At 34.2% G+C, this 27,807-nt stretch overlaps 1 protein-coding gene across 1 annotated transcript; it reads left to right on the top strand.

The window, feature by feature from the left end:
• The first annotated feature begins 79 nt into the window (after window positions 1–79).
• On the top strand, window positions 80–27,557 carry LOC149845038 (multicystatin-like). The gene is made up of 6 exons (XM_089986922.1): window positions 80–138; window positions 3,595–3,817; window positions 3,909–3,951; window positions 4,777–4,894; window positions 5,023–5,058; window positions 27,269–27,557. Exons 1-6 carry the CDS (start codon window positions 80–82, stop codon window positions 27,555–27,557), a joined length of 768 nt encoding a protein of 255 aa, XP_089843048.1.
• Window positions 27,558–27,807: the final 250 nt, after the last annotated feature.

Below are 27,807 nucleotides of genomic sequence, written 5' to 3' on the forward strand. Positions count from 1 at the left end.
GTGTTTTAAACTTACTATTATTATTGTTTCGTTCAATAGAGTACCGTCTGTCGAATGCCATACGCAACTGGATTTCTAGATGGACTACAATACTGGGGTAACGATCACCAAATGGAAGACTTTTGGTCAAGTGAAAAGGTTTGTGACTATATCGATTTGTAAGATGTTAAATCTATTTAAGATCTTGTTTTTATTCTTAATATCAATTTTTAAGCTATCAATAGGAATTTGCATATCGATTTAAGATATTGTTTTGATACTTAAAAGTGATTTCTATGTTGATTCTAAATATCAATTTTTAAGATATCAATAGAAATTTCAAAATCAATTTAAGATCTTGTTTTGATTCTTAATATTGATTTCTATGTTGATTCTTAATATCGATTTAAGATTACAGTTTTGATTCCTAATATCGATTTAAGATATTGTTTTGATTGTTAATATCGATTTTTAAAATATCAATATGAATTTTCAAATCGATTTGAGATATTTTTTTGAATCTAAATATTAATTTCTATGCTGATTCTTAATATCGATTTTAGATATTGTTTTGAATCTTAATATTGATTTCTATGTTGATTCTTAATATCAATTTTTAAGCTATCAAAAGGAATTTCCATATCGATTTAAGATATTGTTTTGATTCTTTATATTGATTTCTATGTTGATTTCTAATATTGATTTAAGATATTGTTTTGATTCTTAATATTGATTTATATGTTGATTCTAAATATCGATTTTTAAGATATCAATAGGGATTTCCAAATCGATTTAAGATATTGTTTTGATTCTTAATATCGATTTATATGTTGATTCTTAATATTGATTTAAGATATTGTTTTGATTCTTAATATCAATTTCTATGTTGATTCTTTCCATATTGAATTTGTAAGATATTTTATAATCGATTTGCAGATATTGATTCCTACATTGTGGCAATTGAAAAAGCATTGGGTCTTATACGTGTTGGATGTACGAAAACAAAAAATATGGTTATACAACTCCTTGAACTATAACATTGGTGTAGACTTTGACATTGTGCATTTGGTAAGTTTCTATCTATAAGATTACCATATCTTGTACCGTGGCCTGGAATTTACTTGCTTGTGCATAAACCACAGGTTGGATTTTTCAAAGACATATTGGGTATCGACATTGGCCCGTGGAGGCTTCACGTCGCAGAGGATGCTCTTTTATAAAATAATGGCATTGATTGTGGCATCTTTATAATGAAGTATATTAAAGCAATATACTATGAACGAGTACCAGAATTCATCGTTGTATGTTGTATACTTAAACATGTTTTATTATCCTATATTATTGGTGACTACATTTCTATATTGGTCTGACTTTTGGGGGGTTTTTTTCAGGATGATATACCTGAATTCTGCACATAACTATGCAAAAAATTGATGGATTTTCTAATTACGGAAGATACAAAAACCCAGACTGCAAGATTACCTAGAAAGCAATGAAGAATGTGAGGCCCCCAGGTGTAAGAGAAAGTCATTTCAAATGTCTACCTATTCTCAAGGATAACGTGAAGAGGGTTACGTTCTACTGTTGATAGAGAGAGATAGCAATTTCTGCTTCAATATTCAATTTTATGAACATTATTATTTTTTTGTGTACAGACATTTGTACAAGATTTTGTAGATTGTGTATACAAATTTTGTAAGATTGTGTACAAAATTCGCATTGATTTATAAACCAAAATTACGAACCTGGCACATGTGTGTTGAATACGCAAATCGCCACCTCAAGCGCGCAAATCACAATAATATAAATTCTGCAGGCACACGTTTCAAAATCATAATACAAATATCTTGCAAATCGACACATCTTATAAATCGATATAATATTGCATAATATGTCACAAATCGATATAATATTGCAAACTATCATTTAAATTTCTAATTTGGATCCCAATTCCAAATTTTTTATTTAATTAGGTTCACATCTTAAATACAAATCCAAATTGTTTTTAAATCAGATCCAGATCCATTTTTAAATATCAAATCCAAATTCACCTTTAATAAAAATCCAAATTCAAATTTATGTCTACTTTAGACCAAATTCATGTTGAACCAAATTCAAAATCACTATCTATTTCTTATTTAGTCTAAAATTTTGAATTTCACAACTATTCTTATAATGCTCTTCGTAACTTGAGATTGAATTTCATAACAATTTGAAATCAAGAAAAAATACAGAAAATCAAGAAATTATACTCATGTCATAGATGCACATAAAGTTCATCATTTATTCATTTTAAATGTCAAAGAAAAATCTCGAGTTTTACAAATTATGTCTCATAGTAATTTAAATTTGTATGCTTTCTTGGATGTAGACTGGGCTGATATCACTTCACCCTTCTGCTGGCATATGCATCTTTTTTGGTGCAAATGCATATCATGGAGTGCGAAGAAACAAAGTATCATTATGCTTGAGGCTGAAAATAGATCTACGGCCCCACTTGCTTGGATCATGTCCATTCTTCATGACATTGGGGTCGGAGACTTGAGGCATCCACTCTTCACTGTGATAACATCAGCGTTGTTCAAATGACAGTGAACCCAGTTTTTTTTTTTTTAATGGCAAGCTGGGGTTAGGCGGACTCCTAGCAGAATAACAGCCACGTCATGTGGCAGAGGGATTCGATCCTGGGCCTTCAAAGTTAAGCTTGACAAAGGACCCCGCTTACCACATGGGAAGTACAGTGAACCCAGTTTTCATAACAGGTTTAAGCATATACAAATTGATTTTTATTATGTTGGACTTAGTGACCAGCCTCCTGCCTATTACTGATCTTATATACTTATTGGGGGGGCCAATAATCTCCCAAAATTGACACTAAAATCTTTTTGATGAGCATAAGCTCTGTATGAACGACTGAAAGCTGGTGGGCATAGAAAGAAGTTTGAGGCAAGAAAGATGTTGGCAAGTGAATAAAAGAACATCAATATGTGTGGAAAGGCAGGGCGTTAGCGAGTGAATCAAGAAAGGTATGAAAATATGTGAGGCAAGGAAAGACGTTGGATGAGAAAGAAAAAAGAAATAGGTTAGATGAGATTTGGTCCCCTCTAATGTTTTCCTGATCAGTGAGATATTGATTGGGTGCACAATTGTTCATATTAGAAAGATGAGGTTATTGTACAAAGGCTTTCTCTTTTCCAAGTGCAACCACTAAGAGCTCTATATAGCCTTTGCATACTAGATGCATGACGTTCCTGCTCCAACAGGTAGCCCACATTCTTGAATCCATTATGATATCAAATTACTTTTCAAGACCAGTAGTATATTATTTGGTATATCATTCTCCAGCCTCTTTCTTCATGTGTGATAGTTTGGTCTATTCTCCAAAAAAAAAAAAACTAACAAAAAACAAAAAAAAACGCAACCCTACAGTTACATATTTTCACGCCTGATGAATGCTTGTTGGCATTTCAATTTGCCAAACATACTGCTATAAATTTGAGTTCCAACCATCTGCATCTCATTCATTCACCAAAAACAACGTGGGGACATGAAGAGTCTTTGCTTCTTTCTCGCGCTTCTTTTTCTTTGTTTCTTCATTTCTTTGGCCTCTGGAAGGGATCCTCTTCCCGGTGGTTGGCATCAGATCGAGGATTTGAGCAATGATACCCAGGTTCGTGATGTCGGCAAATTTTCGGTGTCGGAGTTCGATAGGGGGGTCGAGGCACAGCTAGAATTCGTAGATGTGGTGGAGGCCCAGAAATTGCTGGTGGCCGGAGTGCACTACCGCTTGGTGATTCAGGCCACCTACGACACATTGACCAAGTACTACATAGCTCAGGTGTGGGAGAGACACTTCGCGATGATCTTGGAATCATTTCAGCCCGTTTTACCTTCGTTATCTTAATGTGTGAGATTGTGACTGCTATCAGTTAATTTACTGCTGCGTGATTGTTAAGATTGAACTCTACTTGTGTACGAAATTATTACCATAATATAATTGCACTTTGAATTGAACCAATGAGTCACTTTTTCTAAGAAATTCTTTACGCTAACCCAGGTCAGACCAACTTCTGAGCTACGATGATTTCATCCGATTATTCCAATAAAAATTGATTGATAAATGGGATCCCTCCTTTGACCTACGATGTGTTGGATGTTGGTCTAGCGCATGAATGTTTGGGCTATGAATCAAATATGATATATCATGATTTATTTGTGCTTTGCATCCAATCACAAATTAAGCACAAGAGAGGAACTGGCCATATTCAATTATTATTTGAGTTGGTGATATTGAATATGAACCATGCACGTATCGACACAGATGATCTCCACCTGATGGAGAGAACACTACTACATTGGCATATTTTACCCTTAGAGATTGACAGAACCATCTCATTGCCGTCACATGAGAACCACAACGGAGGACACGCATTATGCGTCCTCACGGAAAAACACCCTTTAAAGTTCAGATACAACTCAATGAATCCCTTATCTAGAAATAAAATGGAGAAAGCTCTCTCTCTCTCTCTCTCTCTCTCTCTCTCTCTCTCTCTCTCTCTCTCTCTCTCTCTCTCTCTCTCTTCATATGAATCGATTCTGCACCGCATCCGTTTCTCTGCAGACCCTTCTTTACTTTATTTTGTCCATCTCGTCTTCCTTTCTAACAATAGAAGAGCTGACAGGACAAGAGATGTCAAATACAAGGCAATTGTGTGTACACGAGAGAAAAAGAAGGCAATCGTGCATTACACTATAGAAGGACTGGCTTTTGTATAAGATATCAATTTTCATGGCAAGGCAATGGCTCTCGAGAACCACTCTACTTTCTGCTCACTACAATTCACGCGAACAAGATCAACATCGTGGATAGATACAGAGCGATGGCAAGCACTGAGTGGGTCAGACTGTTCGTAAGGTATGGAAGATACGCCTTGGAAACTCATGCGCCACTAAATAAGGTCCTGCAGGAGTTGGCCTTGCTTCTTTCAGCTGCCATTCTGAATGACATTCTTTGATTGTTGCTCTGCCTGATCTATAGTGCAGGTGCACGCTCTCCCAGTTGTCTAAAGTTTTCAGAAGGTACCTGTAAAAGATAGATATGTGTTTGACAGAAATGTCCTCTGGTAAGATAGATATGCATATGATAAAAATGTCCTCTCGTAAATAGCTTTGCACATTCCTCCGAGTTCAGGTTTCTGCCTTGGTTTTTAGCTTGTGTTACAACACATTGCCGTCTTCTCGTTCCTACCTTGTGTTACAAAATATTCTCGGGTTCATTTCTACCTCATGGAGATAACTATAAATCGATCCACTGGTTCGATCATTGATAGGCATCATAGGGGGGGTTGTCATCCATCTCTTTTTACAGTCTTCTCTTCTTTGTTTTCGTTAGGCGGTATGGAAAAATCAATGATGCACAAACATTCCAACAAGTGCTATTAAGGCATCGTGAGTACATTTCCATGTCATCATGCTATTGTTGAAGAACGTATATTGCCGTGAGTGCCATTAAGGCGTTATTTTGTTATTGCATGTCGATGTTGGTTTTTCGTCGATTGAAAAGTTGAATATATTTATAAGACGCTGGGACTTGTTAACAAGAATGCTTGGTTACATATGCGAGGAAGGGTCTCTACCCCACTCGGTATCGTCCATTCACTCAATATACGCAATGTAACGTAAATTGTGGTTGTAGTAACATACTACCGATTTGTGAGATATTATTTTGTTTGTTAATATCGATTTGTAAGCTATTATGCTGAATTGCTGTATCAATTTATAATATTATTTTTCTTTTTTACCTTTTATGAATCAATCATTATGTAAATCGTTTCATGGTCAAACCATTTGTCATGATGTATTATAACTAAATACTTATATTTTTTGTAAATAAATGTGGTTGTAAATCACGTTGATTTATATTTATGAAGTTACCGTGACAACGATATGTTTTTGTTTGTCTTTGTGAACGATATCGATATGTAATATCGTGATTTACTAATATCGATTTGCAACTGTTACTAAAATATTATTTTTATATAAAACTTAAATCGGTATCAAGTTGTAAATCAATTTTTATTTATAAAGTTACCTCAATTTATATCGTTGAAGTTACCTCAATTTGTACTTTATTAAGTCTAAACATCGTGTTGATTTATTTATTATTTTTTTCACCTTTTATGAATCAATAATTGTGTAAATCTTGATAGAACATATCATTCACATAGACAAAGCTCATAAAAGTAAATCGCAATGGGATAAATCATTTTCGCTTTATGTTTGTGGCTATATAAATCATGATAGAACACTTCCTCTATAAAACATAAGTTGTGATCTGTTATAGAAAGAATTATAGAATTATAGAATGTTAAGTTACAACAAAGAATTATAACTGGTTACAAGTCAATTGGTATCAAATGTAATTACACAACCCGACTACTTCAAACATATAAATTGCTACTGCATCAAATATAAAATCACTATTGCATTAAATGTATAAATTATTGTTGCATTCAAACGTACAAATCGTTGTAAAAAATTAGCCTTCATAAGTACATAACATTGTAATGTTTGGCCTTCACAAGAACAGATCGTGCTAACTGTTTTTCGATAACCAGAAGGTAGATAGGTACAAATCGATTTGTTTCAGTATAAAAATAGGTGTTATTTAGCCTAAATAGTACAACCATTTGTAAGATTTAGCATTCAGATTTATAAATCGATTTATTTACATAACGAAACCTTACACGAAACTCACACAAACGATGGGAGTTTTGATAATCCGACAGTGGAGGAGAAACACCCTGAAAGTAGATGCAGGCGATGGTGGCAACAGTGCTCCCACTGCGCAGACGATGGCAAAGGGTGCTCTGGCAGCAGCAGACGACGGCAAAGGTTGCTCTGGTGACAGCAGACAACGATAAAGGTTGCTCTGATGATAGCAGACGACGGCAAAGGATGCCCAGGCGGCAGCACATGACGGCAAAGGGTGCGTCGTCAAAGGGAGCTCCTGTTACAACAGAGGGTGCATCGTCAAAGGGTGATCCGGTAGCAGCATAGGAGTTTACTGCTTAGGGCGAAAATGGAACGTTTGGACTTTGAAGAGTTAAGACCATCCTCCCTTTTCTGAATGGAGGACATTTTTGTTCTTTTCTTGAACTGTCATTTCATAGCGGGAATGGCGAGAAAGGGTACTTAAGTCTTTGCAACTGCACTGAACTCTGATGCTAAGTGATGCTAACACACACGGGGATACGAGCCTCATGTGCTTATATATGTGGCGCTCATTCAGACCCCCGAACATGCACCTGCATGTTGGGGGGGGGCATATAACCTGCTTCGCAGCACAACACCGTCATGGGGACCGTGTTCTCTCTGCATGGCATTTGTCCCACATATCAAACTCCTTGTAAAGGACTTTGTTCAAACATGAAAAGATTATTTTAAGATTTTTAATACAAAAGTGAACACATTTAATAGCAGGAAAAAGATTAAAAACCATTACATGGGACAAGATACTCGCAAATTTAAGAAGAGAGAGAGATAGAGAGAGAGAGAGAGAGAGAGTCTTTCTTGACCCAGGACCAATTTTCCTAAATAGGTCGAACCTGGATCTTAGTTGTACCTGGCAGAATGCCCAACCCTACCACTGAGCAGTGTCTCAAATCTCTAACGCAACCAAACTAGTCATACGCTTCAGTTTTTTAGCTAAATCAGCTTAAGGTTGAGAAACAAATATCTTACATGTTGGTTATTCAATATGAAACAGATACAAAGATATCAATAGGAAATGAAGCGTCTATTTTTCAAATTTCAAATTTCAAATTTCAAATTTCAAATTTCTATATGTACAGAAACGATTGAGGCAAAACAGGATCAACTATTTAATGGATTACCAACCATTGAGACATTGTGAAGTAATCATGGCTTCCCGTCCTACAAACTTATTAGGTGTCCTATTCCCTTGCAAATCAGCCCCCTTTTTTAATTAAATATATTACCAATGTCTAAAGTGGCCTAATAGCTTGTCATAAAATGCATAATTGCAACTCTGACCTTAATTATCACTTTCTCATTCACAGAAAATGGTTGTCACCATCTGCATTCATATCTACTTCTTCCTAAAAGTTGGAAAAAACAAAAAGGTCTCCAAAGTTACAAAGTTTTTTGAAGCCTGTCAAGGAAAAAACATTCAACCTTCAAAAAAAATGTTGTCATCTCATGTGTCGTTTCCCTTTGCTGCTGAACTTGATGATTCCAGAGCAGTAGGTCACTTTGTTATTAGATCATGATGTCGAACCCAAATACACCCAGATCCTCACTCCATATGTAAGAAAGTTATGCAACCTCTCACCACCTAGAGGTTTTGATTCACAGGTTGTGAATGGAAAGCAATGGTTTTCCATCCTTTTGGAAAGGATAATTAGTAGAAACCATATGCATATTGGTCACTAGGATAATTAAGAAAGAATGTTGGTATTTGCTTCTAGGCCAGCTAGAGGAGACAGATGTTGCTTTTTGGGCCTTGCATTTGCAATGACTCCAAGAGAAAAGTTGTGCTAACGACTGTTGGAGCATTGTTAAAGGTAGGTTCCTATGTCAATCCCAGACATGTACAAAGTGTCAAACATGTTGGTCACTGAAAAGTTAGATACACTATATACAAACATAATTATCCACATCCATATCCAGATGTCGAAAACAAGGAATTGTCAATAACTCAACTAAATTCTCGCAATGGCATAAGCAAAATGTTTTCCAGCCTCTCCAAACTCCATAAATATATAAATGTCTAATTACTATCGCTGACATCCAGTAATCCAACTCCCATATGTAATGCTTGTATTAAGATCGTAGAGTTGATTGATCATGGGAAGAGCATCTATTTTGTATCGGAAGTGCTCAATGAATAAATTCATGAGATTTTGAAATTGTCTAATCTGGTGGATGTCCAAAGTTGAGAACCAGGACAACGCTTCTTCTTCAAGACTTCTCGAGAACCAACGGATTAGGGCCCGATCATTGTTGAGACAATCAAAACAAATATCCAAGAATAGAGCAGCATGAGTTTTTGAATTTCCTATCCTATTAAGTTTTTTAACTTTTGGGGGTAATTCCCAGGGACTCATTATCATATCCCAGAACAAAGACTTAGATTTCATAGGGCCTTTTTCCTCCTTTGGCATTCAGCATGAGTTTCTCAATTCATCTTCTAAATTTTGGACTTGTTCTTCGTACTCATTGGGTTAAGGATTCTAGATCCGAACAGTTGCTTCTGGAATTCTGACAAATCATGCTTTCTTGAGCGAAACACTTTGGACTTTTTGCTTATGACTATGCTTGAGGTGTCTTAATTGAGCATTGTTTTTCAAGAACTTTTATTGCATTTGCTGCATCATGGATCTCAAGGCAACATTGAAATTTTTTATTTCTTTCAAAGCAAGTGCAAGTTTGTCTAGGATTTTGCAGGTTATTCCCTTACCCTTATCCACTTTCACATATTGAACTTTGTCAGCTTCTTCTTCTTTGTGATATGCTTTCTCAGTATCTGTTTCTTTGGGATTCATTTATCTTCCTTCCTACTAATCCAATTTTGCATCTTTGAGACGACCAAGGGATTTGGGTAGAAAAATCCTCCTCATCCTTGGAACAGACCTCCTCTTAATAAGGATTGCAATTTTTGAGTGACTTTGGGCAGTTTTTTGGGGCTATTAGGTGAAATCATGGCCCATAGACTCAGGTTGGTTAGGTTTACCAAAACCCTAACCCATCTCAGTGTTCAGGTTTATGGTAGGATTTGTAGAATCTTTTTGCAGAACCTTGGCTTAGGATTTACGAACAAACAAGAGTCCAAATCGATCAAGCAGCACATAGATCAAGATTTTAAAAATAAGTTTCTTGGATCTCTGCGAAAGCTCTACAAATCTATGAGGTCACTTCAACTGGGATTAATATGATGAGCTTTCTATGTATCAGACTTTTTACGATATACCCGAACTGAGGTTCTTTATACTACGAACGGGTTCATGGTCTCCTTGGTCCACCACTGATATACCCAAGCTACTAGCTTCTAGTACTAGTGGGGGATCCATAGATTTAAACTATAGGACAACCTAGAGGGTTTTGAAAAAAATTCAGGTAGTAAAATAGTGACTCTACAATCAGAGTCCTAAGCGAGCAAATAAATAAGAAAGGGCAACACGAGACAAGCAATGTCCCAAGCAAGATAATTTATCTAGCTCATTGGAAGTTGATACTTTTCTACGCTTGTAATTTAGGATGCATGTGAAGTTCTTATGGTTAATCTTGAATGTTGAAAATGCAAGAATATTGAATGCATGGAAGCAATGAAAGCAATAGATACGAAGAATTTTTATTTAGTTTGTGCAACCGTACACTCAGTTAGTGGTAGCAGCTATCACATCAATGGTGGAGAATCAAATGATATTGATGATGTTGATACCATATTGATGGGAGAGGGCATGGGACAAATGGCATTTGAAAATTCAAACCCTTGGTATGTTGTGTAACCTATACAAATATTTGTTGGGAAATATAACTGTTATATGTTATTACACTAATGAGATGTGGGTTGAATAGGTTCTTGTTTGATGGATTCTCCTACAATGAAGATCGATTGAAAATTATTCAAATTGAGGCATCTTGTTTGTATGATGACTTGCGTAACAAACAACTTAATAATTATGAACAATTCTAGTGGCTAACAACATGCTCAAACGATTAAGAAATTGCTTTCAGCAAAAGGTTTAATGATTTCCAACATTGTCATGAGTTTTTGAAAGATCATATAATCAAGATTAATTATAAAGAAATTTTTTTAAAAAGATGCGTATGCATAAGAAAGAATTTATAGATGAGAGTTGATTGCCCCTAGAAGATCCATGGTACAAAGGTGCACAAACCATGTCCTTTTAAATGAGAAAGTACTTAAGAGAGCATACATGTGGTTTATCACTAGGCAACCTTATAGTGAATGCAGAGCATCTGAATCACCATCGTATTGAAGAGGAGTTGGATGTGAATCAGACTCGATCTAGAATGACGTATCCTAGAAGATCCAATTCAAATCTAAACTATTCGAGTCCAAATGGATTCCAAGAGTAAACCTGTCATTATGCATATCTCATTTTCTATGAATTTTGATTTCTATCTTCTCATAAAATACATTTTATGTTGTGATTCTATTTTGTGAATGTTGGAATCATTCTTATATTTTTTATTTTATTTTTTTATTTTTATTTTTTTTAGATTCCATATTCTATAGTTCTAGATAGTTCTAGTGTCCGTTAAGATTATTTTTGGGCACTATAGGGTGTATAGGGATAATTGGATAGATTTTATATTTTTTGCAATTTTTATTTTGGATCTAAAGTCACTTAAATATTTTGAGATCCAGTTTGCAAGTATTGGATCTTGCAAAAGATCCAATACTTCAAAGATGGATCCATATTGGTGCCTTTGGGGCCAGACCAATATGGACTCCTTTTAAATCATCTTTGACAAACCCAAAAGTCATGTAAGGGGAGTTATGAGGCTCTAAGAAAATCGTGAATGGGTTAAGAGCTTTTGAGAAAATCATGTAGCCTTAAAGACATTTTTTATTGTTAAAACATGGAACTAAAAGCTCATTTCAATTGGTGTTGCTGCATTGGCCACATTGGAGGTGGCCTTGGAATCCTCCTTTTCACATTAACTCAGCATGGGATGAGTTTTAAGAGCTCCAAAAAAATCATGCAAGGCAGTCTTTTTGTTTCTTTGAAAAAAAATGGTGAATATCATTTATGGTGGAAATACCTTAGTCGTCTCCTACCTTGGATGAGTTTTTCTGAAGGTTTGCTACAACCATACCATGGTGCAGACGGTAGCTGCTGAAGAGTGAAGGTTTCACTATTTTGAATCCCCAACCTGATCGTTAGAACCCCTTTACTACTTATGCAGGAACATGATATGTTGAAGAAGTCATGAACCCCTGCTGTCATTGAAGTTGTCTACTATTTGTGGCTGGTGAAACTCAAGTTGTTGGTTTTTTATTTTCGGTGCTACGAAAGAAACTCCTAGTGAACCTCACAGTCATGGGTGGTTGTTGTCGTGAACCACGAACAATCAAGCATCATTCAGCCATGTTCGTTGTGCTACTATCTTTGACCCACTGTTGTCTTGAACCAACCCATCACAGCTGGACACAACTGGCTTGTGATATCGTGGACTTCTAAAATTCTACTAGAACTATTTATCTTTTGTTTGCAAATCTAGTTTGATTAGAATTTGCATCCATTTATTCTAGTTTGAGCATCTTTTGTTTGAAGAAAAAAAATGCTTTCTAAGAATTGCCACTTGATAAGAAAAATTCTGCTAGACAGATTTTGGTTGTAGTGTGTTTTATATTTCTTGCTTGGACTAACTGGAGTTGAGGTAAGGTGGAAGGGTGAATCACATTATAGAATCCACCATTGAAGTATTTATTTGTGCAGGTCGAACAATAAACCCTAAGAATTAAAATTGGCCAAATTAATTTGATGTTTGAAAAAGTGTATGAATGTATATTTTATTCGTGGAACTCTATTTATCAAAACTAGTTGTTTTTGCATCATAAGTTTTTGTTCCGATATCAAAACTCTGTATGTAATAGCTCATTGGAAAGCTATCACACATGCCTACAAGTTTGATGTTCAACTATTTTTCTGATTCTGGTGTCTATTCTGGCAACATCTCAAAACATAGTGAATAGTCCCACGAGTGATTGTTCAGGACTGTACCAGTCCGTTCCATTGATTGAGTCATATTTGAGTCATACAACCTTTGATCAACCTTATTGTTATTTCTCTAGACTCATAATTAAATTCTCTAAAACTTTTATGTTTGGAGTTTTGGTAGATTCCTTAAGAAACAACCTCATTCTAGTCTATTTCAACTGGTTATTCTAGAGGTACTTGATTTTCAAACCAGCCCACTATCCTAGTGTCAGGCTTGTTTCTCGACCTCCGGTGGTCAGATAATTGCAAGCCTAGATTCATTGAAAAGGCAAAAGGGTCCTACAATTCTCGTGTTGTAACTTTGGCTGGTTAAGTGCGTAACTGGGTCAAAATGACCCTGGGCTGAATCTCGTCAGAACCTAGTTTACCTATTTGTAGCTTTTGTGCATGAAGATCTAATTGGATCTTGGATCATGGATCGATTTGATGTCAGATCCATATTATTTTGGTATCAGAGATTCGTAGTAGGATTCATTTTGATCCTAGAGTATTCTTGGGTGTTTTGTCATGTTTGGGTGATTGAGTAGCCATGGTTGAGGTAAACTTAACCTTGAAAATGAAACTGAGACCTTAGGTATGAGACTCACGACTTATGACAACAAGTAGAAGAATAGAAGAGTTAACCAGAGAGAGAAAGGCAATCCAGGCCTAGCATGTATGGATCCCGAGAAGGTCATGACACTAGCTTATATGATTAAGATAGTGAGTTTGACACCCATAGGGAAGCACATTTTGATAGAAATCTGAACTAGCCTAGGAGATCGAATTGGGAATCTAAACTTAAGTTTGAAATCTCTGAGTTCAAGGGATCTAGTACCCCTAAAGAATTTTTAGATTGGATAAGTGAGGTTCAAAAAATCTTAGAATTTAAAGAGGTTGCCGAAGAAAAGCGAGTTGGGTTACTCACCTTTAGGTTAAAGGGTAGAGTTGCAGCATGGTGGAGGCAGCTCATGTAGACCCACAGATATTAGAGTCGTGCACCTATCAAGAATTGGGAGCATATGGAACAAAAGTTGTAATGCCCATGATTTTTTGAGGAATTTTCATAAATTTTCCTGAATATTTCTATAAGTGATAATTTGTTAATGATAATACATATTATACATTATAAATAGGTTAGGTCTTAGATTTGAACTTAGAAAAAAATAATAATACTCAAAACAATAATGGGTCCTGTCGACCCTAGTAGAGATTGTTTCTTAAATGCATTTTTGAGAAAATAGCATTTTTGAAAAAGAATTTAAATAAGCTAGACAAATTGGTGTTTAAAAGAATTTCATATGCATTTGAAAATAATTTGGTTTATATTTTGAGTGATTTCATTTAAACTTAAAATATACTTTTGAAAATTTTGAAATCCAAAATACTAAATAAAGCTAATTTATAAAATAAGAAAAATGGTGGAATGAAAATTTAATTTTAACCATATTGCATAAAATGGTAGAGGTCCATAGGTGGGCCGTCCCATCCTATATGACACCTCTTTGTTGACTTAAGAAAAAAAAGTTAAATTAAAGCTTTAAATTCAAAGATTTTAAAAGTTACCAAAAAACACCTTTGTAGAAGCTAGTCAAAACTTGCCATATTCCTAAGGCAAGGCCTCCCAAGGGGGGAACATCCCATCCTAGATCTTTCTAGGATGGGGCTAGATATTAAGAAGGAAGGGATAAAGGAATAGAGAAAAGAAAAGTGGGAAAAGAAGAGAAAGAAAAAATAGCTTGACAAAGTCAAACTTGCTTGCCAAGTAAGAAAGCTTGACCATGTGCATTAAGGAAAGGGAAGACCTCATATGGAGGTATCGACCAGCCTATATAAATCCATACTATATTGTATACATTAAATATACTACTTAAAATAATACTAACCCATGTCACTAGCTAGAAAAAAATATGTAGTACAAATGGGAGAAAAAAGAAACTTAGGAAAATAGAAGATAGAAAAGTTAGATGAAGATTACATCAAGGGTTGAGATTGCCTAGCTTTGTGATCAATGTCCTACCACCTATAAAAAGGTAAGAGGGGCTCACGCCCCCCTTATTTGGCCCTCTTTAGTTTTTTTTGAGCTTTCTATTCTCCCTCTCAATTTTCCTTCTTTCCTCCTCTTTCTTCTTCTTCTCTTCTACTTTTCTTTTGTAGTTTCTCTCTTGTACAACCAAAGGGTGAACCTAAATACATTAGAAGAGAAGGTTGAGTATTAGCCATAGCCACCACACGAAGCAGATGGTCAATTCGCTTGGAAAGAATTTATTTTTCGGTTAAGAAGTCTTTTCACGACAAAGGTAGGGGTTCTATTATCTACTCGTACATTAAAACACGCAGGCACGAGTTTATTCTGTTTTTTAATTGGAAAAATCTTTTATCAAACCTCCCATACAAAGATTCGGTGTTGGGTTTGTCAAAATTAAAATAGAGAGGGTTTTCTAAAGAAAATCCCTCTCAGAAATCAGTTTTCTTGGAACTTAAGTAGAAATTGATTTCAATGATATTATACGTGTATACACTCTGAATCATGGGTGTACACATGCATATACGTGTAATGAAAATTATGAGTTAAACCCTACAATATATATATATATGCAAAACGGCTATTGGGTTCAAATACGGGCAAATCGGGCTTAGCCGATTAGCCCATATTCGAAGTATTGAGTTTGTTTAACACAAATAGCTTTCATAAATTCTGATTTGGGTTGTTGAAGAGGGATTTGATATAATTTTTCCAAAGGAAAATTGGTTCAACCCTTAGAGAGAATGTTTTACTTGAAATAAAAATGAATAATTTCATGCATGTCATGTGTTATGGGTTTTTCAGAAACAAAAACTGTTTTCGAAATACAATGGGGTAATATATATTGTTTTCATGTAAAAATTTTAGTTAGATTGCTTGATTTAATGTCCTTATTTATGTTGTATGTTGTTAGTTAAGATCTTGTTATTTATGTCATGAAAAAATATGTAACTCTATGATTGAAATTGAGAAAACACCGAAAATATTTATGAGGAAATAGTATTTAGGAAGACGGATCAATTTTTTTGCCTAAGGGCTGTAAAAATGGGATTTGTCTATGAAGGAATATGTAAATATTATATATTAGGATTTTTTACTTGTTATTGAATGGTTTGTTGTTTAAAAAAATGGAAATATGAATTCGGGTGGCCTATTTCTGCTTACTCAAATGCATATTACCCGCTATTTCATATTTTCAGTCTGACACTTGACCAGTAAATCATTTGTATCTCTCTCGTCCGGAGGAGTTTTTACGAACGACCCATTGCATTGGAAAGCTAACAAAATTTTATACAATGTATGAAATTTGAGTTTTGTTCTCAAACTGAGCACTAAACTATAATAGTCATAACAGAAAAGTATAGGTGTGCACTAAACTAGTCATATCTCCCTCATCTGGAGAAATTTTTATGAACGGTTTGTGTTATCAGAAAGCTGGCAAAATTTTCTACAACTGTCAGAATTTTAGCTCTATCCGCGAACTATACACTTCTCTGTGATAGTTGTAACAGTCAGACAGAATTGAGGTCTGACAGGTTTTGAATCGGTTAAAGACCCAGTTGGCAAATACGTGTGATGTCACTACGACTTTCGAGTATACTTTTGAGAATTATGTCACGCTGCATATGTACTTTTAAAATAAATTTTATGCAGGGATTAAGTGCTCAACATGGGGCACGAATTGGATGAAATGATTATGCACAAATTGGCTTTATCGCTAATTGGTATTGATTTGAGCGAAATGAGCACATATTGTAAATGAATGTGGATGCTTTAATTTCGTATGAGTATTGCATTTGCATGAATGAATGTTAAAGCTAAAATTTCTTTGGCGCATGATTATTGTCTATCATTTGAAACATGTGTATCCATAAGCCCTAAAGGAGCTTGAAATTTATAAATATTATTCAATTGTGTGTTATATGAAATCAATGAACTAAAAGAGTTAAACATGTAACACTAAAAACTGGTGCTTACAATGAGGGTAAGCAGTACTTTTGGCTTCGTGGATACCATATTTGAGTATGAAATATTGCTCCTTCCTGCCATAAAGATAGGGGATCCCTTCACATTAGACTGTAATGTCGAGGACAAAATCTCATGAGTAAAGTCTAATGGTGGTGTTGGGAGCTTCTCTTGATCTAGTCATCCCTCACTCGGCACTGATGAATGGTGCCCGACTAGGCTAAAATCACAATTATTTAAAAACATCACCTACACCATGGCTCTGATCCAAGTTACTGCCTGTGTTAGCACCCACAGAGCTAAGAACTGAAACCTAAAGTGAATGTGCATTTATCTAGGTATGACATGCATCATTTAAAAAAAAACCTAATTAAAGATGATAAATGCTACCCATGCATATAGTTCGAATTTCGCAATGGTGAGTGCATGCATTTTTAACTGCTCATGCATATTTAAATGTTTATGGTTAAGGGTTTGCTTTTGATTGAAAGAGTTATGTAAATGAATGTTTGAAAGTCCTATAAAGCATTACACCGTATATATCATTAGCATGATTAATTGATGTTTGGATGTGTGAGTATTGGATTAATCTTTTGCATGCGTATTTTAATTTATGTGTATTGAATAGCTCTGCCCTATTGAGGACTTGTTAGTCTGACCCTATTAAATGTTCTTTAGATAGCGAATAGAGGACCACGTGATGGCAGGAGGTTACGGCAGAAACTAAGCCAAATCTTTTCCCTTTTTGGATTGTGTTTTGGATTGCAAGCATTCATAAGTGCTCACCGACTCTGATAATTATTTAATTTGAAAGAACTCTAATATGGTTTAATTCAAAGTTTGTAATGGATATTTATTTATTTGTGAATGTTTAATTTTAAATTTGAGATGTATTTTCTTTTGGTCTCAAATTCATGCAGAGGTATGTATTTTACCCTTTCTCTTCCGTTTCTTTCAAATTTGATTTTTATTTATGTATTCTACCCTAGTCGATTGGCCTAATTAGGGGTTCTTTTATATTTTTGTACATTTTTCCCTTGCACTAGGATCTGTACCTGTCAGATCTGGGTTATTTCCACGTCATTAGTATGTGAGGTATGTGTTCTTCACTTTTCTAGTGTGATTCTTTTTCGATTTTGGATTTTTCTTGTTGATTTTCATTGTTTTTGCTTTCCACGATTTGCATGATCGATTCTTAGCCTTGGGAATCATGCCTTGTAGGTTGACACCACGCTGTCAGCAGTCACAACTTGTAGATTGATTGTGCTAGTTATCTGTTCTTTTGATTTCCTTCATTTCAGAGCTTTTTTATCTAATAAAATTTGCTATTTCTTGGGATTCAGGTGCCTCAATATTCATGCAACCACAATGAGGTAGTCTAGGTGTGCCTGGTGATCAGAGGAGATGCCCAACCTGGTAGTTGAGTCCAACATTAATCATTTTTATTTTTGTTTGTTTCCTTCTTGCAAAATCAGTTTACTTGATTTCCAATTTTTATTGGTTTTTGTGCGGAAGCATGTTCCAACAAATTTCTCATTATGTATGCAGTGTTGTAGCACTCTTCGTTAGTGAGCGAATACCCCAACGGTATTGCTTGTGCGGTGTCGTTGCATGCCACACACCTAGTATTCGGTGATTTGCCTAAGCGGCAAATTCGTTGCAGTTTTTTATGGCCTTTGACTTTTCAGGTTCTGCTATGTACTTTCATCGATTAACAAAGATGATTTGCCTAAGCTAAGTGTTTGGTGAAATGCCTAAGTGAGACCATATTTCAGATTTGAATGTGGTTTTCGAACAAGGTTTGAAAAGTATTTTCAAAAGTCGGATACACATGTTTGAAACTTTGTTTTGAAATGGGTTTTATATAAGTTATGAATATGCTTTTGATTTCATAGTTTTGCATCATAAACATGCACATGAGAGTGCATGAATTTTTATAGTTAACCATGTTAACACGCACATCGTTGGTGTGGTCTTCGTGTGTGCATGTGCATAGTTTATGTTCACAAATGGAATGTTCTTAAAATTAATTATCGGTTTAGTTATAATAGTATAAATGCTTAGAGTTATATATATTGCATTGTACTAATTGAATTGCAAGTATAAAAATAAATAAATGATACTTGTTACTAAGTATTACTTGCAGCTAGAAAAGCCATGTGCATAGAATGCAATACAAAATACAAATCGAGTAAATACCAGTGGTAAGTATGTAGTGCAAATACATCACACAATAAATTTATTTATTGTATACAAAACCTTCTTGTACACACACCACTTAGTTGTGGATATCTAGGAATGTTGTGATTGTAGTTCAGAGATCATGTTGAGTATGATTTGAATGTATGGGCATAGAAGTACTTTCTTATTATAGTTTAGGAGATCAACCTTGTCATGATTTTAGATAGTAAAATATGGAGTGTGTTTATTGCAGGTCTATGTTTGAGCATAGATTTGTGTGAAATAAATGTTGCATGATTGATGTGATTGTCATGACTATTATGAATGCATGTCATGTATGTAAAGTATGTATCGCGAATATATGCTTTGAAATGAATGAATCATGTGTGTGAACATGAATCAGTTCTAACATGTATCTTGTTTGTGTGTTAAATTATGATGTGATATATATCATGTATAAGAAATTGAATCACATGTGACATGTTTCATGGATAAAAAGCATACATGGTTGAATCATGCATAAGGCATGTTGTAACTGAATCATGCATGAAAGTCTATTATAAATGGATCATATATGAGAGCATGTGTAGATGAATCATGACATGATAGGATAATACATGAAAGCAAAAATGAATATGTCATGTAGTATGCATGAGGGCATAATTACAAGATGACATATAACATGTAAGACCCATGAATTTTTAGGTATTTTTAATATTTTTCTTCAAATGAAAATGTTGATTTTACCTACTGCTTGTATATCTAAAGTATAGGATGCTAAGTTAGTAGGACTAATTAAATTTGATTAGTCATTCTAGAATTTTGGAAAAATATAACCTTGAAATAGAATTTTGGGAAAATATAACCTTGAAATAGAATTTTGAAAAAATATAGCCTTGTAAATGAATTTGAAAAATATAGTCTTGTAAATGAATTTTGGAAAGTATAGCCTTGAAATTGAATTTTGAAAAATTAAAGACTGGATATAGAATTTTGAGAAAAATAATATCCAATATGCAATTATCATTAATTAAGGTTATTAAATGGAATATATAAGATGTAATAAAATAATAATTAGTTAAAGTAAAGAGAAAAAATAGCTAAGAAGTAATGCTAGTTTGAAATCTAACTAAATGGAATAATAAAATAAATAGTTACTTAAAGTAAAGAGAAAAGACAACTAAGAACTACAACTAAGTTTGAATCCAACCAAGCGAAAGGGGAGGGAGACATCCAGCACATGTGGGCCTTCTTTTTCTTTTAAATCATTCATGTAAAAGCCTAAAATATCTCTAAGTCAAAGAAAGGAAAGAAAGAGGGGAAAAAATATTGAATAATCAACTTGTTTGCTTGGCAAGCAAGTTGACATTTTCAAAATAAGAAGGAATGTGGACTACATGGGTCGACCTGCCCATGTATACCATACTATATAGTATATATGATGTACATAATATACTATATAACATATATAAGAAACTAAGCTAAGTAAATCAAATATACTAAAAAAAAGAGCTAGGAAAAAATAAATGAAAGAAGATAAATTTAATTCTTTTAGGAAGGTAACCCTTGATTGAGATCAAGGGCTGGGATTTACTCCAGCTCTTGACCTCAACATAAACCCTATAAATATAGAGGAGGGGCTCAAGCCTCCCCCTATTGGAGATTTTTTTTATAGAGCCTTTGTTTTTTCCAAATTCCCTACCTCTTCTCCTCTTTCTTTCTCTTTTCCACACCAAACCTCCTAGTGTTTTCTCTCTTGGGTCTATAGTAGAGGGATTCACGTGATTGAGGAAGGCTTAAGGAGAGTCCATTTGAGGTCGTGGTACGCATGAAATGGCCGGAATTTGCGAAAAGACACACTGGTTTACGTAGGAGCAAATTTTTCGATAAAAGGTAGGTGATCTATACTCCTCTTGCAAAACGGAATTCATGGTATGAATTCCATGGGTTTTTCCTAAGCATAGACTCTAAACAAACCCTCACATATGTGGGTTTGTCTTAGGGCTATCAAACTATAGAAAAAAATGGTATTCTGAGAGAAAACTCCTTTTGAAAAGTGTTTTTCTCAAAAACCAATTTCTCAAAAAAGAAATCTGTAAATTTCAAAAATATATGAATTGTGCTCTGATCTTCCTGCAAGTATTAATTTGGATTAGTAGAGTAGGTTGTTGTAGACATTTTGTAAAAAATTGATGAATTTCCAGTGTCAGAATTTTGAGATATTACAAATTTAGTCATATCGGGTTTTTAGAAAAGAAATTAGTATATTTAGGAAAATCGTGAATTTCGTAGTTAGATCCATACAATATTTAATTGTAGTTGGTAGATTATGTTCATGTATATATTCTATGATTTTTTTAGATTTCTCTGATTTTTAGTTGCATGTAAGTTCCATGATTTATTTGATTAATTATGGATTTTATCAAATTAATTTTGAGGAAATTAGGCATGTGTTAGATGGGTCTATTTTTTGGCCGAACGGTTGAGGAAGAATATGATTTGTCAAAATTAAGATATATTAACCTTAGATAGAAAAGTTTATTTAAGTTTTAAAATTAATTTATGTCAAAAAATATGGGTGTACAGATTCGGGTGACCCGGTTTGGCCCCACCCGAATGTATAGACCTAGAATTACAGTTTTCCAGCAAGACATCGGATCAGTAAAATGCTCATAACTTTCTCGTTCGGAAAAGTTTTGATAAGCAGTTTATTGTGTTAGAAAGCTAACAAAATTTTCTATCTTTTGTGGGCTCTGCTTATTGAATGAACACGGTTCTGTGATAGTCGAAACAAAATATGATATGTTTGTAGTAAAATGTCCACAACTCTCTTATACGAAAGAATTTTTATGAATGGTTTGCAGCTATGGAAAGCTGACAAAATTTCCTTTAATTTGTGAAAATGTTAGTTTTGTTCACTGAGTTACTATAAAAAATTTTGTTAACTCTGTAACATTCAGACAGAGTTGAGTGTTTCATAAATTAGAGCCGGTCTAAGGACCGAATCCCGACATTTGCAAAGTGTGAATGTGTTTGGCATATTTTTTTCTGTATAATTAGCATGCAGAATGTGTATGTATATGTTTAAGTCTGATTTTATGCAGGGTATGATATGCCTACCCTAAGACATGAATGAATATTGAAAAGACTAAACATGTTGCCTAAAAAGGGGCTAAGCATTAATTAAGGGATCGAAGGGTCCAACATGCAAAGTGTATTGTTCACTTGCAAATGTTGTTTTTGGGTTGCATGTCTGATCCTATTATGTTAATGATGATGATGATGATGTGATATTGTAATCATGTGGATGCATGTAAGTTATGTTTCTTAATCACATTGCCCATATACATATACATGTATTAGCCAAAGCATGAGAAAAACGTGTAATCGAATGCAATGCATCAAAGAACGCAACAATTGCCCATAAAGTGGTTGAATCCTTATAACGGATTATATTATGATATTGCATGTAAGCCATTAAAACAATTAAGCAAAACATGTGACATTAAAGTAAAAACTTGTAAAGAGAGGGCAAGCGGTACATCTGTCTTCATGAAACTTTGTTTGAGCATGGAAGGTTACTCCTCCCCACCCACGAAGATAGGAGAAACCTTTGTAATAGACTGCAGCGTAGAGGATAAGAAACTCATGAGTGAAAATCTGACGCATTAGGTTGGTGGTGTTGGGAGTCTCTCTCGCTCTTGTCGTCCTGCACCCGGTGTTGGTCAAAGGTGTTCGACCAAGCCAAAGCCACCTATGTATGTAAAAAATTGCCTGAGCCATGACTCTGAACCAGTTTTCTGCCTATGTTATACCCACGGGGTTAAGAAGTGATAACTTAAGATGTATGTGCATTAGTTAGGCATTGCATGCATCATTTAAGAAAGAACATGTAATTAAAGATAAGAATTTGTGCATGCATTCCATGGCTTTTGTATTTGATAATTTCATGCATTTTATCTATTCATGCATTTTATCTTATTAGAATTGAAATAAATAATGCATATTTGTTTAAATTTGATATTTAATATACTTGTTTGCTTAAATAAAATGCATGATTAATTACTTATATTTAATTTATTATGAAACATTAGATGAAGTTCATGTTTCAAATTTTTGTTTTACGAGTTTAGTATATTACACCCTACTGAGACATGTTATGTCTGACCCCATATAATTTAATATTTTTCAGGAAGTGAGTATATGCTTGCATGCGAAGGTGAGAAGTTGCGACGGGGATCGAGCCTACCTTTTCTATATCTTCAAAGATTTTAGACTCTGATTATTTAATTAATATTTATTTTAAAGGACAAATATAATTAATTATAAATGGTTGTGGATATTGATTTATTTTATACATGTTGAAATTTATTTCTTTTAAATTTTCACAATCGTATGGTTATGCATGAATACGGAAAGTAGCATACCAACTTTTAGACCCGATGAGTTTTTTTGTTGTTATTTGTTAAAATATTTTAAAATATTTTAAAAAGAAATCCACCATTTTGGGGGTTATAAAAATTGAGGTGTTACATTTATTACAACTAACCCATAACAAAAAACACACAAGTTGGTTTTTCGATAAAGGCTCCCATAAGCTCAAATCGAAAGACTCATATCTTTTTAATTATATTTCAGTTGTAACCAAGCTTACATAAAGTAAATCTATATAATTTAATTCATTTCATGTTGCACATGACCCCAAAAATCGAACCACGGCATGTAGAGTTATAACAATCAAATTTAAAAGAACCCAAAATCCTAAACTGATTTATAAGAAATCAAGGTTTTGATTCTCTCAGCACATGTCATTCAATTTTCATCCCATCAAACATGATTTTCAGTTATTTAACAGAATACACATGATCAGTATAGTCCCTACATATGGAAATACAATTCTTTAGAATCAACCAAAATAATTAAATTGCATAAACAACTAATTGTTTGCAGTATTTTCCAAACACAGCCTGCATAATTCAAAATTACATCTTTTTCAATACTTAGGTTTATGTTCATGGTTCAATCAAGTGTCTTATTGCTGATAATATACAAGACATGAAAGAAAATTCATATGAAAACTAAATCTATACACATTATTACCTAAACATATGCACAAGTAATTCGAGAAATTTGGATCCCTATTAACCTAATTTGAAAAATCCACCAAAAACCTTTTATATTTTTACTAGGGTGGATCTCACATGTCAAAAACACAACCCAATAAACCGATCTTCAAAATCATATATATATATATATATATATATATATATATATATATATATATATATATATATATATATATAATATATATATATATATATAAATTATAAAATTTCTACTACTGAACCTTGTTCTGAAAGAATTATAAACCAGATTCTGTAAACTGCAAACATTTTCTCAGCTTGGCAAATTTCTTGGAATTTACAAAAAATGTTTTCTATAAAACTCTTTTTCCATATTCTCATACTATCTGTTGGGTTTCACCCAAATTTTTCATAATTTATTTTGAGTAGTTTTACTTTGGCTTCTATACTTTTCAAAAAAACATGTTGAAACAGTCCCATAACCAGATTATAAAAATCGAGCTATGTTGTGGTAGACGTTTCTCCCTCAAAACTAATCTCAATCGAGCAAAACAAGATTCTAAAATTAAGCCTTGGATATGTAGATTATCTCCATATTTTTATTTGAATTTTTTAGACTAATATTCTCAAAGATACATAATTATTTTTTAAACTGGTTGGGTTAAAAACAGGAATAACATAACAGTCATCTCAAAACTTGTAATATATCCACAAATCAAGAATCAAGGATAATATTAAAATATGATTGCCCATAACTACAACTTTTTAAAATTCATTTACAGTTATTTACAACACATATTGAGCCTCAACCTTGCTAGTAATAAATAAAATAACAACTTATTTAGATGTTACCTTCAAAATAAAAATGTTTTTATGAAAACTCATAGTTCAAGCTTTTAAAAATCTCAATAATAAAGATTAATCCCTAAAAATGTATATAAACTATTTTTTTTATAAAAAACACCTTTTTGAAATAATGTTCAGCATATATGTACATGCTTAGTGTATGCATAAGGCTTTCACCTATGCGAAACTTACTTGAGCCAATCGAGTAGATAAAAACTATGTAAAATCGATAAGATCGGTAGCTTCGCCACCTTCGAATCACAGTACCAACAGTTTTCTATCACAGCACCTTCAGATCTACCCTTCACCAACCCAGTTGCTCCTTCAATGGAGGACTCTCTCCCAACCGTGCAAGGGAAGAAGGAAGAGAGACGAAGGATTGAGGAAAGAGAAGAAGAAAATATATTTAAAGGGGAAGGGGAATATGATGCTCCCCTTTATAGCACTAGAGGTGTTTCTTATTCTAATTAAGAAATCCCTCCCATCTCAAACAAAAAAAAAAGAATTATTTTATTTCATATGCCTTATGAAATTATAGACCAACTAGGACTCCCAACTCAATTAGAAATTCTAGGCTTAACATGATTCCTAAACAATATGGAAATTAGCTAGTAGTGACTAAATGGTTTTGGAAAGGTAGGAAGGGACGTCCCACCCTCCCTAGGATTTCTTATTTAGCTTGAGTAACCTTAGCTAATTAGGGTTCCAACCTACTATTTTTAATTAGGAAACTAGTCAACAATTTGACTTTTAAATTAAAATGAAATCTTGGGTAGATTAAATTTTATAAGGTAGAAGAGTTCTTACCCAAGTAGGAGGGCCCACAAGGGGGAAACATCCCACCCTCTTGGGATCTCCTTCTTATTTAATTAATTTAGCTTCACTAAATTTAAATCATTTAAATTTCTAATTTGGATCCCAATTCCAAATTTTTTATTTAATTAGGTTCACATCTTAAATCCAAATCCAAATTGTTTTTAAGTTAGATCCAGATCCATTTTTAAATATCAAATCCAAATTCACCTCTAATGAAAATCCAAATTCAAATTTTTGTCTAATTTAGTCCAAATTCATGTTGAACCAAATTCAAAATCGCTATATATTTCTTATTTAGTCTAAAATTTTGAATTTCACAACTATTCTTATAATGTTCTTGGTAACTTGAGATTGAATTTCATAATAATTTGAAATCCAGAAAAAAGCAAGAAAATCAAGAATTTCAAGAAAATCGAGAATTTCAAGAAAAAATCAAGAAATTATACTCATGTCATAGATGCACATAAAGTTCAACATTTATTCATTTTAAATGACAAAGAAATTATACTCATGTTCATTCTTCATGACAATGGGGTCAGAGACTTGAGACATCCACTCTTCACTGTGATAACATCAGCGTTGTTCAAATGACAGTGAACCCAGTTTTTTTTTTTAATGGCAAGCTGGGGTTAGGTGGACTCCTAGCAGAATAACAGCCACGTCATGTGGCAGAGGGACTGGGCCTTCAAAGTTAAGCTTGAAAAGGACTCCGCTTACCGCATGGGATACCACCTGGGAAGTACAGTGAACCCAGTTTTCATAACAGGTTTAAGCATATACAAATTGATTTTTATTATGTTGGACTTAGTGACCAGCCTCCTGCCTATTACTGATCTTATATACTTATTGGGGGGGCCAATAATCTCCCAAAATTGACACTAAAATCTTTTTGATGAGCATAAGCTCTGTATGAACGACTGAAAGCTGGTGGGCATAGAAAGAAGTTTGAGGCAAGAAAGATGTTGGCAAGTGAATAAAAGAACATCAATATGTGTGGAAAGGCAGGGCGTTAGCGAGTGAATCAAGAAAGGTATGAAAATATGTGAGGCAAGGAAAGACGTTGGATGAGAAAGAAAAAAGAAATAGGTTAGATGAGATTTGGTCCCCTCTAATGTTTTCCTGATCAGTGAGATATTGATTGGGTGCACAATTGTTCATATTAGAAAGATGAGGTTATTGTACAAAGGCTTTCTCTTTTCCAAGTGCAACCACTAAGAGCTCTATATAGCCTTTGCATACTAGATGCATGACGTTCCTGCTCCAACAGGTAGCCCACATTCTTGAATCCATTATGATATCAAATTACTTTTCAAGACCAGTAGTATATTATTTGGTATATCATTCTCCAGCCTCTTTCTTCATGTGTGATAGTTTGGTCTATTCTCCAAAAAAAAAAAAACTAACAAAAAACAAAAAAAAACGCAACCCTACAGTTACATATTTTCACGCCTGATGAATGCTTGTTGGCATTTCAATTTGCCAAACATACTGCTATAAATTTGAGTTCCAACCATCTGCATCTCATTCATTCACCAAAAACAACGTGGGGACATGAAGAGTCTTTGCTTCTTTCTCGCGCTTCTTTTTCTTTGTTTCTTCATTTCTTTGGCCTCTGGAAGGGATCCTCTTCCCGGTGGTTGGCATCAGATCGAGGATTTGAGCAATGATACCCAGGTTCGTGATGTCGGCAAATTTTCGGTGTCGGAGTTCGATAGGGGGGTCGAGGCACAGCTAGAATTCGTAGATGTGGTGGAGGCCCAGAAATTGCTGGTGGCCGGAGTGCACTACCGCTTGGTGATTCAGGCCACCTACGACACATTGACCAAGTACTACATAGCTCAGGTGTGGGAGAGACACTTCGCGATGATCTTGGAATCATTTCAGCCCGTTTTACCTTCGTTATCTTAATGTGTGAGATTGTGACTGCTATCAGTTAATTTACTGCTGCGTGATTGTTAAGATTGAACTCTACTTGTGTACGAAATTATTACCATAATATAATTGCACTTTGAATTGAACCAATGAGTCACTTTTTCTAAGAAATTCTTTACGATAACCCAGGTCAGACCAACTTCTGAGCTACGATGATTTCATCCGATTATTCCAATAAAAATTGATTGATAAATGGGATCCCTCCTTTGACCTACGATGTGTTGGA

Source organism: Nuphar pumila, chromosome 2 (assembly GCF_984573655.1).
Source record: "Nuphar pumila chromosome 2, dmNupPumi1.hap1.1, whole genome shotgun sequence".
NCBI classification, from domain to species: domain Eukaryota; kingdom Viridiplantae; phylum Streptophyta; class Magnoliopsida; order Nymphaeales; family Nymphaeaceae; genus Nuphar; species Nuphar pumila.

Excerpts from the sequence above, each read along its gene's own strand:
- LOC149845038 (XM_089986922.1), top strand. The coding sequence starts at position 80 with ATGGACTACAATACTGGGGTAACGATCACCAAATGGAAGACTTTTGGT. Across the intron at positions 4,895-5,022 it reads TGGGTCAGACTGTTCGTAAG|GTGCACGCTCTCCCAGTTGT; the intron begins GTATGGAAGATA and ends TCTATAGTGCAG. Across the intron at positions 5,059-27,268 it reads TTGTCTAAAGTTTTCAGAAG|GGATCCTCTTCCCGGTGGTT; the intron begins GTACCTGTAAAA and ends GGCCTCTGGAAG.